The sequence below is a fragment of the Acanthochromis polyacanthus genome, chromosome 7 (genome assembly GCF_021347895.1).
Source record: "Acanthochromis polyacanthus isolate Apoly-LR-REF ecotype Palm Island chromosome 7, KAUST_Apoly_ChrSc, whole genome shotgun sequence".
NCBI lineage: Eukaryota > Metazoa > Chordata > Actinopteri > Pomacentridae > Acanthochromis > Acanthochromis polyacanthus.
Window position 1 is genome coordinate 23,500,021 of NC_067119.1, and position 18,078 is coordinate 23,518,098.

Here is an 18,078-nt window from a genome sequence, read left to right on the forward strand (position 1 = left end):
TTACCCCATAATGAGGCCAATATCTAGCTCAAAGCCTTTCTGTGCCTTTTGTCTGGTTTACTGTGTCCTTGGCTCATGAGCCTTGATAATGTTGGTAAATACATACAGGAGCAAGGATAAACTGGGCTGTAATCCACACTACCTCTAGATGGAAGAGGAAGGGAGTGATACCGGGGGAGAGGAGTGGGAAGAGAAGCAGCTGATTAGACTGGTTTTACTGCTCCTCTGCCGACCTAGAAAAACACAGCAGCCCTGACCTTGCATAGCCCAGCCCTTATATATCTAATGATCTCTGAGTACCTTAATGATACAATGTGTTCTCTCTCCCGCTCTTTCCCTCCATTTTCCTACCATTCTTTCATGGAGCTCTCTCCCTTTTCTCTCTCTTTTTAACACAAGCGTTTGCACACGCGCACTAGTCCACACAAACGCAGACACACACACATACACACAAAGTACACAGCCTTGAAAAACCCAGTCAGCAGTTTGGGCTCAGAGTCTAGCAAATGAGCTGTCCTATTGAAATAGAAAGGAGAGTGCTCTATGCTGTAGAAAATGCTGCTATGGCAAGCCTTACAGAAGAGAGACGGAGGGAAAATTACTTGTTCGGACAAAGAAACATGAGAATGTCCTTTCACTACAAATGTACCAATTTACATTTGGACGGTGCAGATTACATCCATTTCTCCCGTACTTTATTTCTTTTTTAGCCCTCTTTTACCACCCCCATACCTCATCTCATTATCATTCATAAAACACCACTAAGTGCTGTAAGAGCTGTAAGAGAGACAAAAAACTTCCAATTCAAAAAATGTCTTTTTCTCATTGATTTAGCGTTCTTTTATCTCGTCCTAGGTGCTCCATTGGTTTTAACACTGCGATTGTGGTTGGACTCCTGCAGTTTAATGGTGGCGGCACTGTTATATAGCTCAGTTCAGTTGTATCAAAGATGACTAACCAGCCATAGTACCATCTTGCATTCTTAAAGCAGGATACTGAATACCGTGTACAAATCTTCTGTCCCACCAAGAGGAGTGTATCTCTGGGCATGATGGGTTTCCGGTTATTTACTGGCGTTCTGATAGATAATCATCTACGCCTTTACGAAAAACAAAAGTAAACAATTCTTAAGTATTAATTAGGCTTTTCCATTTTCTGTCCATTTTGTCACTGTGAAGAAAACACCTTCCATTGGATTAAGTCATTTATTTTTGTGTCTGATTCCTTCCCTTTGACCACTTAAACCTCCATTTGGTCCTGGTATTCCCCCTTCTTGCTCTATCTGTCCACGGTAATTAAGATTCCATTTTGCTCTGAATAGGAATGTTAAAATGGAGGGTTATCGCTGGGCTTCTGTAGGCTCACCCAATGAAACACCTATAGTGACCTCTCTGATTTACCCAGTGGGGGTTCCTCCGTTGCCCCCCTCAATATCCCTTTCCCCCCCTCATGGCCGTCTTGTTGTGTGGTCTCCTCTCTTCAGTTCTCTCATTACTCTCTGTGTGAAGGCCTGGGAGATGGGTGGCAGGGGAGGAGTGGGGCGTTTGCAGAGGAGGGCTTCTGTCCCTGGATGAGTGAGTGTGGATAAGAAGTTGTTTGAATTCATAATTGTGCTCTTGTGAAGGGGGAGATTTGTAAAGCAAGGCTGGGTTCATTGTGTGGCAGTGTGAGTCCGGTGGAGGGTGCGAGCCGCTCAAAGCTAATGTAATCTACGCTATTAGAGAGGGTTAATTAGCTGCTGAACTGGAGCCTGAAGAGCAGGCAGAGAAGGAGAGACACACAGAGCGAGACAGAGAGAGAGAGCGACGAAGGGCGGGCAGTAGGGATAGAGAGGTCTTCAGGGAGTCATTAGAGACTGCTTGTTGTAATACAGCCACACAGTCAATAAGGCTTCTCCTCTGAGGAGCAGAAGAAAGGCAAAGAAAGACATGCAAGGAAAGAGAGTTTCACGCTAAGAGTTTGGATGTTAGCAGCACTGCCACTGGACATATGTTGGAAAACCAGTCTGGCTTTATTTTGTAACCACTTATCCACAATATGTAGCACAATAACACAACATAAAACACAACTTGATAATTCGTAACAGATTTTTTACATTCACAAACAATTCTAGTTTGTAAAAAAAAACAAAATGTCAGAAAAAACAGAAAAGTTTAACTTTTTAAGTTTCTGTAGATTGAAATAGAAATCAGGAATTGACTTTGTCTCTCTACACAGTCCTATTTTTTCTATATAGCTGTCATTGTAGCATTTTTTTGACTGTCATAAGCTACAGTATTAGATTAAACTGTTTGTGAAACTACAGTGACTTCACAGTATGTCTTCATGTGATTGTTGGTTTGCTTTTCACAGCAAATCAGACTAGAGGAGGACAAAACAAAAAATCAAGTCCAAATGTCAAAGTACTCATGTAATTGTTGACCTGATAATTGATTTCCTTCAACAAATAATACATAATTAATCGAAAGCACATCATGTCACCCTGAGTGAAATTTCTTCAGAAACTTTGTTGCATTACATAGAACATTACATTAGATTTAACTTTATTTATTGTCATTGCAGAGAGTCCAAATACTAAGACAACAAAATGAAGTTTAGCATTGAATCAAAAGAGCAAAAGCAGAAGTGAAGTGCATTATCTGTTCTTGTATGCTGCCATAACTAGTAGTAGCTGTTAGCCCTAAAGATGCCATTCTCCACTTAAGTGAAGTCAAGCAATTCCAGAAATACAAAAGCATTGATTTCTTGATAATGGCATTAAAGATGCTATACTCTGTGTTTAATTTATCACACTATGCTTTGAATGGTAGTAAAAATGAAACCAACTAAAGTTTTTTCTTGAACTTACCTTCTTGTGCCTTGAACCTGCTATTTTGTGCATTATAATGCATAAAATACTATCTGTCATGCTTACTGTTCTCCAGCAAAAGGGCCAACACAACTTATTGCTCAGCATTTTTTGTCTCCACACCGACAACTATTGTGGCTGGATGCATTGCGTTGTGGATTATTTGTTTGTTCGTAAGTTTGTACTTAAGTGCTTTTGTGTTGTTCTTTTGAATGTGATATGTCTGAAGTACCTGAGGGGGATTTCATTACATCTGGCACAAGTGTTTACTTGGACTCATGGATGAACCAATTAGAAGTTGGTGGTCAGTAGCCACTTTGACCTCATAAAACCTTTTTTTAGCCATAACTCTCACAGATTTCTCACAGATGTCTATTAGGGAGAAATGAAGAAGGGATGGTGTTTTATATCCAGAGGGTCAGAGGTCGTCTCCACTCTACCGTCATACTGTTTTGCAAAAACACTTCTCTGGCAATTATTTAACACCATAACTCAGGAACAGAAGGGGTGATTGTGACTGTATTTCACATTTTGGTCTGATACTCAGTTTGTGTCACTAATCGTAGGTGCCACTTGGTAACTGTGGATATTGTATAGGTCTTCTGAGTTGCCTGATTTGGAATGTGTGTGAAGCGTCCATATTTTAGACTTTGTAGCTTCTTTGCAGCAACATCCATATTTGAAACATTGTCGACTGTCATAGCTAAGCTAAGAATCGGCTTTATTGACTAAGTATGCTAACGTACAAGAATTTTGACTCTGCTTTTCTTTTTGTTATGTGAACTTATGCACTTCAGAGTCTTCATTATTGTCAGAGTCTGGACTGGTATGGGTTTAAACAGCAATTTGGCTGGTTGGCAGTTGGAGGTAAACAACCTTGAGGTGATGATTCTAGTTCATTACTTTTTCATGCAGGCTACAATTCTGTTCTTACCGTAGCTCCCATGAAGCTCTGATGGCCCCCTGCTAGCATTCGATTTGTATTTATCAATTTTTTCTCTAGTAGTCCATCCTACGTCCTATGTGGTTGTCGCTCTGAGCCAAACTTCACTTTAGACAGGTAGTTAGTGTCTGTTCCCTTGGCATTTTAATTCAGATTAATTACTTTCCCTGGCTCAAACAATCCATTTTTGTTTTTGTGGATGTTTTTAGCTTTATCTTGACCTTGGGGTGAAGAAAGAAAGACAGAGGGAGAGGAAGAAAAAAAGCCCTCTACACTAGACTTATACCCTCAATTTAATAGCCGAGTGAGGTGTTTCTCCAGCATCATCAGATCAATGGAGAGTAAATAGCCCACACTTCTTGTTTCACAGTGCAGTATTGATCTTTTCCTCAGTCTCCGCTTCCCTTTCCCCAGCATCTCGTGTCTTTCAACCCCTGGGACTGTGCTGATTGCCATAGATTGGACAAGCTAACAAGCGCATGATGAGGAACCAGGCTTTCTTTTCTTCTCATAGGCTGTTTCATTTTTTCTTTGTGGCACTGGCATGAACACACACAGACAGACAGACACACACAGGGACTTAAAAACATCAGATCTACACAGCTCAGCCCCATAAAGGAGTATGCTGTTTCTTTCTTGTTCCCTCTGTTGTTCACGTTGTTCTGTCTTCATCTACACTGAGAGGATCTGCTGTAGCTGTGCCTGTCTTTGGGATGTTTGCCAGTCTGATGGAGTATACCAACTTAACTACAGAGCAACTCAGAGATACTGTGTGTTTCTTCACCTCACTGGGAACTTTATTTTATTCCAGCTGGCACCGTGTTTGTTCCAGAGTCTTCCATCATCTCTGAAAATATGTCAAGTGGCCTGCGGAGAGCGACACACTCTGTTTGCGCTGGAGGATGGCACTGTGGCGGCATGTGGGTAAGTTCAGTGTCAATGCAGCAGACAGTTTGCCGAAGTCCAGACCGGAGGGGGATAGGAGGAGAGATGAGGAGGCAAACCCCTCCCCACACATCCCAACCCCCTTGATATTACTGCATAGGCAAATAAGGTTCAGGGGAAAGACTGAAAGATTGTGCATGTGTGAGGTACAGTGACAAGAAATCACTAGGTATTTAAACTTCACATTTTCTGCATGCATGTGTGCCTTTTCATATTGTCTCGACATGCACGGTCGTAATAAATCTTGTCGGGTGGGGGTAAGAGAGGTGCATGTGTTGCTGTGTGGCTTAGGATCAATGTGAAATGTGTTTATTGAATCCAATAGTTGTTTATACGAAGAAAGGAAATAAACCAGCTGGAATAAGTGATCAGATGTGGTTTAACCCTCATTACTAGCCCGTTGGGCATATAGATCTGCTTTTAAACAGCCTTTAGATTAGATAAATTTATGCTTGAACGACGGCAAACATTATTTACTTGGTGATTTCAGAATCATGTTTGATCTTCTCCCTGTATTTCTGAGATTTCTCCTTCACAAGCTTGAATTATTGTTTCACTCACAACTAGTTATATTCTTATTTAGTTGCAGAAATTTGTCTGTTTCTCCAAAACTAGCTTAATTTAGTCTCTTGTCTATTGATATAACTTTTCTTGAAGGTTTGTTAAAGTGCAGATGATCAAGAAAAAATCTAAATTGGGGAAATTATAATTATATTTTGTTCCACTATTTTCTGTCACAATCTTTTTTTCTCCTTGGTTAAAATGCAACAGTCGAAAGAATGTTTTGCTCTGAGGATACAAAGTATAAAACAAAGCTAAAATTATTTACCTTGAACATCCAGTCGGGTTAGGAATTATTGATTGATATTGTTCAATGTTTTGGAGTCTGTAAATTATGACTTAAAATTAAGGCGTGTAACAGATTGACTGAAATAACTAACATCTGACATTTGACTACAGGTAAACCGAGCAAACAGGATACGCTCTAAATGTAAAGGTTTAATATTGATCCACTGTACTTATCACAAAAGTAATTTCTTTTTTGTTGAAAGATCAGTGGTGTTGTGCTCAGTTTTGTTTTTTGATGAAGGGAATTAAAATATGTTATTAAATTTGGCTTTAAGGTGAAGTAAAGAGGGGTGGGAATCTCCTCATCATGCCTGGGTATTCATTTGGCATTGGAACACTCAGTGTGCGCTAAGAACAAGCTAGCATGCTAATACAACAGCTAACAAAAAGTCATAGCGTTAAGATACAATTATACGTTGAGTTCAGTCAGGAGTAAAGGACTGTATTTGAAATAAATCCAGTAGACAGACAGCAATTTAATTATTTTTACTGACATTTTGAACTACAAGTTTGCTCTTGCACTGTTAGTTGTTATCTGCTTCTATTTCTGATGTCTTCATCCCAGCGTTCCCCAGCTGATCTAACCACATACAAATCCACACCCATTCTTTCTTCTCTTCTTGGCTCCCTGTGTTTGCATGTGATATTTTAGGTGACTCTGGGAGGGATGACAGTTCTAACTAGGCCTATTAGGTAACCCTCAGGGTGCCCTCAGCACTGATTTGAGCACCATTAATTTTCTATTATAGAGTGCTAAAGATGTGCCCCTGCACAGTCATTCACCTGGCTTATTGAGTCTCACACACACCAGTTGTGGACTTTTCTAGGGCAGTGTTGCTAAAGGTTTAGTGCGACCCCTCTGGGGAGCTAATTTATTATTTGCAGATATCGATCTGGCAGGTTAGGCCAGCCAAGCCATGGCCGATGTTGACTCTGCTCTGGCCTGTGGCGACTTTAACCCTTTCCAGACTGCAGCAGACACACACTAGATGGATGGTAAGTGGGTGTGTTAGAGCACTGCTGTTACTATTTGTTTAAATTTCCTTGCCCTGGACAGTGTTTTTTTTAAATATTTATTTAAATGAACAATTGATGGAAGTAATTTTCAGCAAGGAGAGGATGGGTTTTATCTTTCTGGTTATATAACTTTTTTCTTTTTTTTGTGAACGGCTAAATAAGCAGACACATCCACACATGTACGAACACTCAGACACACACACACTGTCTCGCCTGTCCAAGGGAAATAAAATCACAGTTAAGAGGAAGGAAAACAAATTTAGAAGGTCAGACAAAACATTTATCAAGCTGTGTATGTCTGGTGGGTAAATAACAGAGGGACGGTAAAGGGCATGACTCTGAAACCACCAGATAACCACAGGAGATCATCACACAGTCTCAAAATTCACTGCAGAGAACAAATATTTCTCAGAGGGTTTCCTTCAGAACATTTACTAATATTCTCTCTCCTGTATTACAGTTTTATTTTGAACATAAAACTGAGTTATTACAGCATGCACCCATGTGACTGAAATGAAAGTTGTTGTAGAGAAAGAAAGAAACCTAGACATCTTTGGGCAAATGTAGCAACGGATACAGTAGAACGAAAATGCATGTACCAAGCAATGAAGAGGAAACCCTTTTTTCTCCAGAGCCTGAGTTTAAAATAGTCAGGTTACATGTACTTCGCATTTCTGTGTGTTTAACTTACATACCAGACTTATTGCATAATTAGGATTAATTTAAATGGCGACCCCAGAAAAGAGTGAGACAGAAGGAAAACAACACTTTAAAAATCTGAATTTATCATGGCTCAAGGGATCTTAAACTAAAACAAATAATATACATTAGACATCTTGTACAGTACTTTACTACATATTCTTAAAGCAGAAGCATCTGGCTATTTATTAACACATTATCTGAATATTCACTGTATATGATAAATTCAAATTATACATCTGAGAGAATGTAATTTCATGCGGTGACATTTCTGCTGAATCCTCTATGATGTATCGAAAAATAACTTGAGCCAAAAACAGGCTTCTCAGAGATCATGTTCATTACATTCAATTAAAAATATCCAGATGTAGCTTGTGTGCATGTGTGTGAAAGTGTCACGTCTTTGTGAGATTATCTCTCTACTTATTGATATCCTTATTGTACACAAACACACTCACACTGTATTAACTTACTCTCCAGCACTGGTGTAAGGAGTCAAACAAGCCCACATACACACACACACACACACACACACACACACACACACACACACACACACACACACACACACACACACACACACACACACGTATATACAATTATGCCCAGGGACCAATAAGTCGCTTCCCACAGGCCTCCTCAAGGCCTTGCTGCAACCTCATAGTCAGCTTGGCCTGTCCTCACCCTAATTGGTATTTAATGTTCTCACTGAACCTCAGAGGTCAAGCAGCAGTTTCTGTGAGTATGTGTGCGGCGGATGTGCTTTTGTGTGTTTGTGTAAGGGAGCTGAGCCAAGTAAGCCACAGACTGTATAACCAAGAAACGATGAAGAAAGCAGTAGATTGCACAACTATGGGGTGTCCTGTGATGAGTGCTAGGTAGCCTGAATAGAGTGTGAATGATGATCGATGTCCAGAGAGGAATTATGGAGGATAATAGACCACCATTTTCCTTTTATGCCGGTTGTTATGATAGCGTTTTGCCTGATTTTTATGGCCTGGAATATAAAATAAAGGTCAGGAAATTTCCCAGAGATGAAAGTGCCTCCAACCAATCCGAATTTGTCCATTCTCCTTCTGTAAAGACGATTTCATGGTTGACAAGCCTCTCTCTTGTTGAAGTTGGCGTAACCTCAGAAGATGGCTCATATTCATCTTCCATATTCAAGTGAGTCCCTGAAACTGGCGGAGGTCACAGAAAAGACATCACTGACGAGGAAACATGATGGAGTGGATTTTCCACTGTTTTGCTGCGTAGTCTCTGCTAATGTTGTTATGAAAGAGTGGGCAGTCCGCCCATGGAGGCCTGACAGGGAGGAAGATGGAGGGAAGGAAGCCACCCTCTCCACAGGCGTTCGATGCCACTTCCAAAACTCAACTGTCTGATTATTACTAGAGGCCACAGTTTGTGAAGACGCACCTCACAGCTGTCTACACTCTGGGAGAGGAAAGAAAAAGACAAGAAAAAAAATGTGATAAATATAAATGGAATTCATGAAATGGTGACAAATAAGAGATTACCCATCATTGCTTATTTTGTTATGTCTGTGGAATGTCATTATGTGTTTCATCTGCCAGATCAGTCTGCTATAAAGGAGAAGAAGAAAGCTTTTTTTTTTTGTGGGGGGGGGGGCATTTTATGTTAAGTCTCTAATTATGCCATTATTAGGCTTGATCTGTTCTCAGCTGTAGGAGATAAGTCCAGCATCTGGACAAGACCAGGCTAACTGAAAACAAAGAGACACGCCTTGATTGAACAAAAGAAAGTGTGGAATTTCATTGCGCATCCAGATTTGTTTGCTAAAAATGGTACATGCTCTTAGTTTATCATGAAATTTTTCATTGGATTTACATCCATTACAGAGCTTTGGAACCTGTGCCATTACAAATTGCTCTATATGTAAAAGGAGTAAATGTGGTTCTAAAGCAACACAGTTGTCAATAAGCATCAAGCAGCCGTCGCTGACGTGCCTGCTGTCTCATCAGTAATCAGGCCAATCTGTTTTAGCAGAAAATGGCCATACACGGCGCAGCATTGATGGAAATGTCTCATTTCAACTTCATGGTGCCTTGAGAAGGCAAAGCAAATCAGCAAATGTTCATGAATTTGACAGAAGAAGCGTGGAAATTCTATGACAACTAGTTGGATTCGGTGAGCTGAGTGCCAGCACTTTGCATTAAGTTACACTGAGCACTAATTGGATGCTACCTGGCTCAACATCACTAGCAGCTCTGAACAGGATCAGGATCTGGCTCTGACTAACAGCAAGCTCTCTGGTGTTGCTGGCTGATTACCCTCAGCAAAGGGAAAAGCGAAACGATGATGAGAAAAAAAATCCCTTCTCTCGCACAAGCCCTTGGCCCTGTTGGCACTCTGCTAGCTTTTTGATTTTTCCTGATGTCCCTGAAATTGATTTTCAGCCATGATTGCATCGCTTCTCTGAGGATAATCAAAGATTTTGAATAATTGCTGCAGTATGACTGTACAATGGGGAATAACAAGAATAGTGGCAACTTCCCCTTGCTGTCATCTATAGAATAATTTTAGCTGAGCACTACCGTATGACTTCACAACATACCTCTCAAATGGTTCCCAGTTGTATGCATGACACCATATGTTTCATTGAGCATGCCTAATAACATCCTGCCTAGGCTTGATAATGACAAAGCGTACCATTGTCTGACTGTCTTTTTGTTTTTATTATTGAAAACTATTACTTGAGTAGTTAATAAACAGTCTCTATAGTTTTCTTTTGGGTTTAGGGGGAAAAAAATAGAGCCAAACTCTTCCTAATAAATGACTTCTCTTATCCGTGCTGATTCATACATGGTTGAATTAGCCATGGAAAGAATAACTCGATGTTCTGAATTCCAGTTACACAAGCCTCGCAACACAGCAGCTCCCAGTAACATTTTCCCTGCTTAATCTTGCCGTCATTGACTTAAAAACATCCTGAGGAAGTTGTTTTGTGCTGTTACTCCTAGCTGACTCGTATGAGAGAGACATCACCATCCTGGAGCCACTCTTTTGTGCCACAGTGAAAGATGGTCTCTCGTTTAACGCAGGAATGTAACCGGTGTTTGCAAGGGGAGAAACAGATTGATTACAGGGCGAGGGAAGATTAATAAGCTGCACAGGGCAGTTATGACACCCATTGTTTCACACATGCCTTGTAGAGGTGTGCCTCCCAAAATGCATCATTGTGTAAAATATTGACCTAAAACATATCATTACTCTTTCTGGTGTGTGCTTGCTTTGCTCTCAGAAGGAGGCTTCTAAACAGTAATAAACTGTTCTCGCCCTTTTTATTTATTTTTATTTATTTTTTTATTTTTTTGAGAGACTGCACTGGCTGCTTGAATGGAAAAAGTAAAAATACAGTATGGTCTGTCAGAACAAACTCAAAATCTTGTCATGTGCCGAAAGAGCAGAATCAGGGGCACTCAGAAACAGGCGGAGGCCACATTGTCTGGTGCCAACACTTAATAAAAGCGTCCATCTCCCTGCTAGCAATGTACTGCTCGCAAGGAAGAATCTGTCCCTGACGAAAGAGCCAGACAAATGAGAGACCTCTAGCCGTGTAGTAGGAGGTTGGATGCTGGGGTGGGATGTAACCTTGAGGAATAAACTGCACGACCCCAACAACTTGTTTACTTTTTCATAAGATCCTGTTGTTACTAACTTTGTAGAGCCTTGTGCCGAGAGTTTGGCTGGAATGAAATTCCTGCTGGCATCATGCTGTAAATGGCAGCACTCACTATTTGGTATTATTGATTTAATTTACTATGCTGAGCCATATAAAGCCCGAAGCCATTTCTCACAATAACCTTGAGCTGTGGCTGACACTGCTCAGTATCACACAATCGCAAGTTAATAAAGTTCACTTATCTGCTATCTCATTTTGTGAAAAGAAAAACTAAGAAACTCTGCAAGGATTTTATAACAGCTCCTAAAAGCAGAGAGAGCCCAGGAGTATACGGATGCACTGACACAACAGGAAAATGAGAACAGAGGTAGATTTCATGAATCATCTTTTCCTTTTGACACTCAAATTCTTATCTGTTGTATGTTGCAGTGTTCTGCTCATAAAACACACACAGAACTTTTTTATGAGTAAATGTCACTACGGATATGTTTCTCTTCACAGCGAGTAGCCAGTGAATCTTTATATTATACAAAACACTAAATGAACACATTCCAGTCTGAATCCAAACACCCACAACCTACTATTTAACAGAGAAATTTGATTAACTGTGCAGAAAACTACATAATTGATTATACACATTCTCTTAAATGCAGTATCAGGCCTGTTCATGGTTTTTGTATTCACAAGCATCTGTGTCACATAAATTTCATCGTCTGACCAAGTTTAGGAGACTGTATGCACTGCACGGGTGCCGACTGCACTGGGAAAATATAATGCATTCTTGTTTTGAGGAGTTGCTTTGTGAGAAAATTTGCCATTACCCTCACTTTTATAGTTTTCATTAGGAGTTGTAATTGAAGTAATCGCTGTTGGACTTGAGTGGTACATTGATTTTTACATACTTCCCATTAGTGGTGCCTAAAAAAAAAGAGAAATTCCAAATTCTCTGCAAATCTTGTGCTACGTCTATCTACTGTACTTTGCAGCTACAGCCCAGTAAATAACTGCAAAAAGCACAAAGTTGCAGCCAGTTGTTGAGATACATCTTCGGGAGTCCTTTGCCTATTTCTTCCTCGATTTGAGTGGCAGTGTGATGTGTCTACATAGCAGACAGATGCGTGCTGTATTCTAAGTATGAATGAAACCCTGTCAGCTGTCCGTATTCAAAAATGGCATCAGTCATTGCATCCAGATGTGGAAACTTGGCCTCTGACAATAGCCAGCCGTGATTGTCAGCTTGTGTGTCTGAGGCTTTGCTCATGCGTACTTTGTTAAAAGGAAAGTGAAAGGAAACAAAGATACACCGTTGGTAGAATGCCAACACATTTTGTAGTGGATTAAGGGGATAGCATTTGGGCTTTTATTAAACAAAGTGAACTCGCAGCACAATAAAATAAAAAATGTCAGAAGCTGTGTTCTTTTAAAGTAATGTAATAATAAACAATTGGATTAACCTGCCATATTCACTATCAACAGCTTTTGGATGCAGTCATGGATGGGAAAATAATGCTTTGCATAACAAAAATCTTTCACACAAAATGTTTTAAGTGCTAATGGCATTTCTGTATGAAGACTGAAGTGTATTCCAATTAGTCAAATGGCAAAGCTTGATGTTATCTAAAATTAGCTTTCATGTGAGATTTTCTACCCTTGTTTTTTTCTGTTACTAGCTAGAGGCATGACTTTGTTCCCCTTTCTATTTAATTTGCTGCCAACCTGTTTTATTTATTTCTGTGGTTGCAGAAATTGCCTTTTGACCTTGATGATTACAAAAAGTAAGTGAATTGAAAAAGCATTGATACCCAGAATTCAGTCGGCTGGTGCACAAGGTTATTCATCTTCCTACCTCGGTGCAGTCTCAGTTTTGCAGTGGTCAGATTTTAGTTCCCGCTTCACTGTTTTCATTATCTTGAGAGGGCAGAGGAGAGCTTTTTGCTGGAGCCCCTTATAAACTTCTATTTCCTATTCAGTACACCAGCACGTAGATATGCTCCTACACACACACACACACACACCGCGCTATCTGTGATAGAGACATGCCCCCTCCCTTCACACATTAGCACACTCATACAGAAGGCAGCCTTCATGCTAAATGCAAAAAGTGTCCATTTTGGATTTTTTTGGCTCTATATATTGGTTTCAGGAATAAATAATGTCATAAAATGACTTTAGAGATGTGTATTTGGTGAAGTTTATAGAGAAATCTCTGCAACCATCCATATGTCACCAGTGTTGTCTAATAACACTCAGCACAATATATTATTTAAAAAGACGACAAATCCAGTTTTCAGAAAAGATGGGTCTAATTTTATAGGTCAGCTTCCCTTTTACTCTCTTCCTTATAATCTTGCAGCTTCTCTCTCACACACACTCAGTATAGCGATATCATTTCTGACACCTGTAAAATATGGACGTAATGATGTCTACAGTGGATGAATGGCTGAATGAGCCTGCAATGGGGCTGTATAGTATCGTGTTCACCTTGGGGTCACTCATTTGATTCAGGGGTTGCTAGGCAGTGATCAGAAATCATTTCCAATCATTACTAATGATGGAGTAGAAGAGAGGGAACTTGGCAAAAGGCGTCTCAGTGGTCCTTTCGCTCTTAGTTCCCTTCATAATACAGAATAAATGATTCGGTCTACAGCTACCTCCTTTTCCTGCTACTGTAGCAGTGTTCACATCCCTGGGAATCATTTTTGTGGTGGTGATAGTTGGAATGTATGGGTAGGTCTGCCTGTGACAAATGTGTACCTGTGCATTTTTTTTAATCTTGGTAGTCATAAGGTCTTGGTAGCAGTACGGCTCTTTCTTTGTCTGTTGTACTGTTGGCAACCATTTCTAGTTGCTAGAGAAGATGATTGTGTTATTATATCAACCGAGCATATGTGCCAACACTTGACTCTTTGCAGTGGACACACCTGTGAAAAGCTGTGTAGGATTATACTCATCATCTCCAGAATTTTCATAGAGTTTGTTTTCTACCATTTATGCTGATTGAGAGCATCTCTCAATCAGCAGTCTGTCATTGTTTTCTTGGAGAGATACAAAAAATTGAGCACATAATGTTTATCACACAATGGTGATGTAGATGCCCATTTAACTTATATTTGTTTATATTTTTTACTTATTAATGTTGCTTACTGCTAATTCCATGTACATATTTGGTTATTGTGAATTTACAGTTGTAATATTTTAAGTAACTAATTTGTAACAAGATCTTTTTCACTTGCGCATCCAGCAAACTGTACTGTGTAAAAGTGTGAAAAGTATGGCGGATGAAAGAGAGGTAACAGGGCTGAAGGGTGAGAAATAAAAGAAAAGCTCATTTGGGCTCTCCAGTGTTGCAGTGTTTTCTCTGCTACCCTTTCAAGCTTAGAGAGGCCCGGTGGGGGCTGGAGTGTGTGAGTCTGGAGTGCAGGGAGCACGGGGCACTGTGTAGGCCGGAGCTCAGCATCTGCCAGCCCAGACTGTCCGTGGTTTGTTCCCTTTCCAGCACATTCTTACGTAATTATCTGTGATAAACTCCTCTGCAGTCAAGCCACAAATCCACATGTCAGAGGCCTGGCTTACCGAACAACTCTGAGAAAGCCACATGCACACAAGGCCTTGAAGATGCATGAAGACACACACTCACCCACACGCATTTATAGAGACGCACAAGTGTGCATTCTCACACACCTACTCATACAAACAAAACTTTGGGCTGCAGTGACAAGTGGGTTTTGTGTTTTGGAGCCAGAGGATGGAGGGTATAATCCTGGTTTCCAGATTGACACTCAGCAGAGTTCAGCAGACTTCAGTGATTCCTGTTGTGCCCAGCTCTTCCGCCTCTAAGTTCTAAGTTCCACTAAGCGCTAAGTTCCTGAAAGTCCCCATGACAAAGAACCCGCCGATACACTCTGCTGCGCCAGAATCAGCGCTACAAGAAGTCCTGCCTCCACTTTCTGGCTGTGAACAACTTTGCCTACTCAAAGCTCATCAGACAGAAGTGAGGGTTATTTTGTTCAGCATATTATGACCTTGTCTTGTATCTTTCCTATCGCTTACCTTGGAAATGTTGTTTATATCATTATAATTAGCCATCCATGCATGCACATTGTTAAGATAATCATATTTTGTACCATATTTTGCTACAAATTGGGACACAAAAATGAAGAACAATGGCCTGGTTTTGAGTTCAAAGAAATAATAACCATATTATTCTCTTGCCATGTTTTTTTTACAAGGGTTCTTGGATCTTCGTTTTGCTGTGTATTATCTAGTCTGATGCCAGCAGAACAGGGGCAGGGGATGACAATGGAGTGGTGTACTGCGGAAGACTGAAGGCTGTGCCAGCAGGATAAGAGAGAGTGAAAAACAGAGGAGGGTGGGGGTTTCATTAGCATAACTAGCGGGATGCCCAGAACCTTTCTGGAGTGGCATGTTTACGGCACCACGCTTGGCAAGAGCACACTCATTTTATAGGGTTTATTAAGGAGACAAGGGGAGGCACAAGCAGGATTTGGGATATTGTCGTTGTGTATGTATGTGTGTGCACGTTTGTGTGCAAGTGAGTGTCTGCTTTTATTTGTGCATTTGGCTGTTTTGTTTGCATGTGTGGGGTCTGAGAGGAGCTGTGCATGGTTTCAGTAGCTGTGTGGCGGCATCCAGCCCAACTACTTTTACATGTTTGTATTTTGGCTTAAGTGCCCTTTAAAAGCAATGAAATAGAAAGTGCATTCATAAGCCAATCCTCAAGAATGATCCCATTTCAGAGGAGCAGAGAATGGGGCTCTTTGTTGTGCTCTGGCTCCTTTCATCTCTCTGAGGTCATTTTCACAGAGCAAACAGGGAGACTCATTATCAACCTGCACCTGAGAGGTCAGAACCTGAACTCTCCCCCCTTCCCTCTCTCCCCGAACCCCCAGCCACCCCCGCCCCCCAAGCCGTGTCGCCGCTCACTGCTACCCCTGGTCCGCACTCGGGTTTATTAGCGCAGAACATCTTTTCCAGTGACTGAGCTTGCCCTTATTGTCTACAGCGGTCAGGGTCAAGTCAAGGGCGCTCAGCCTAGATTGGAATCATTTGTCACATGGTCCCGGACTGGAGCTGATTTCAGCAGAGGCCAGGGTGAGGTACACAGCGATTCAAACACCACCTCTGACACGGAGAGCAGGGGAGGGCAGCTACTGGACTACGCAGATGGCCTCAACATATTACACAGCCGGTGCTTGCCAACAAAGAACCCCTCTTCTTCCCTTTTTTTGCTTGCAAATTTGAGAGGAATAAAGTGTGAGTGAGAACATATAAATGGAACGTGCTCTATGCATTGTAAGGACCTATGCTTCCAAGTGTTGAGGTGTTGCTGGGACCTCGGTCTACCTTTGACAGTCCAAAATTGCTCCATGAGCAACCGTGATAATGACTACACCTTTTAAGTCAGAAAGCAAAAACATTGCCAGCAGAGGACTTATCCCTTAAATGATGTAAACCGTGCAAAGTGTTGCAATTTGGTCCGGTAGCACTGGGATGTCCCGCCCCCCCTCCCCTCTACCTCTCTTCATGGTCAGCAGGAGCTTGCATGAACAATGGATCGTGCTGAGGTAGCATGTGGAAAATTACTTTAATACACCATATAGAATGGCTTATTGCTTTGGCCAGTAGGACTGCAGTGAAGATGGTGTATCCTGCCGCTTGGGAAGGTTAGACCTGTCAAAGGGCCACGGTGACTGATTCCCAGACTCTGCTTATGAGGTCTGTAATGGGTGTACACGAGTGTGTATGTGTGCTGGTGGTGGTGAGGGGGCTGACTGACAAGCAAAGTTATAAAGGTTACATATGACACACACCTTGCCATTAAGCCTTAGATTAGTCCATATTTTTTCTTACTTTTACATCTAAGGCTATTTCATATGTGGCGCACTGTCGAGGTGGCACTAAAAGTGCTACACCATGAAAAACTGAAATTACAAATATTAAAAGAACCCTGAATCAAATAAACAATGTTTTCAGCAACCTAGTGAGTGAGAGAGAAAAGTGGAAATACCAGAAAAACAAGGGGAAATGAAAGATTGAACATCAGGCAATTTTAGCTTGTTTTCCCTCAGAGAGGGCAAGTGTGGAGGTGAAGGTCACAGAGACTAAGCACACAGCTCATAAACAGCACAGCTGGAGGAATCATTGAAATATAGCCCTTTGTTTTCTTGGGGCCGTAATTGGCCCTGGAGCCTTCTTCCCCTTCCCGCTCTCTCTGCTTCTCTCTGTCTCTCTTTTCCTCTGCACGTGTTTTGCACCAGCGTAGTGCAGTTTAGAGACCCAGTCTGCAAAGGCTAATGACTTTAAGGTTAAAGGGCACACCTGCGGTCACAGAAACAATACACATTACAATAAATACAGAAAAACATAAACAAACATACTGGGAAATAACTGTTACAGGCATACCCCCACCACCACCATTTTTTGGGGTAGCTGAAACTGTGATTAACACAGGGACAATATTATTACATTTGATCATTCTTTCTGTCACAGGTAAAGCAATTATCTTTTCCTTTTTTTACATTAAAGATGACTCAAGGTCAGCAGTAGGCTGTGTTTTTACACCACACAAGAGGCAAAAAATACTAATGTCACTGCTAATAAAGGTCAGCTGTATTTAATTTAAAACTTTCTTCTACCAAAAAACCCCAATAACATTTTCTTTATAGTTCACAATGTCTGTAAAGCAGCTAAGTATTATTCTTGGTCCGCTTTTCATAATTGTTCTAACAACAATTTTCTCATCTCTTTCTTTTTTAAAAGCTGTAACTCTGTCAGTATACTAGTCGGTCCAAATAAGATGACCTTGGTGCTGGAAGCTCGTGGGATCCGGTTTAACGGACGCCAAGAGCACCAACCACTATAATAATGTGTATGCATGTGTTCAAATATTCTCATAACAACTTGGCTTATAGGTCAGAGGGGAAAAGGCATGCATAGCTTTACTATTACAATAATTACAATGTTAAAACAAGCCATTCATTTTATTGTACCAATGTCTGCAGTACAGCTTCAAATTCAGTTTTTAGTCTATGTAATTCAATTAAACAAATGTCAGCCATAACTAGGCTACTGATAAATCTATCTGTTATTAAGTCAACACATAAGAACAGA

General features: G+C 40.9%; 1 protein-coding gene across 2 annotated transcripts in view; it reads left to right on the forward strand.

The window, feature by feature from the left end:
• LOC110950047 (uncharacterized) overlaps positions 1–18,078 on the forward strand; it is a 264,163-nt gene that overhangs the window by 24,199 nt on the left and 221,886 nt on the right. Inside the window, exon 3 of one of the 2 annotated variants that reach the window (XM_051950415.1) lies at positions 4,603–4,715. In XM_051950415.1, the coding sequence (XP_051806375.1) occupies positions 4,694–4,715 (22 nt within the window). In that variant the 5' untranslated portion in view covers positions 4,603–4,693. Of the gene's footprint in view, positions 1–4,289; positions 4,716–18,078 lie in introns of those variants that run through there. The other variant, XM_051950414.1, reaches the window with a different exon arrangement.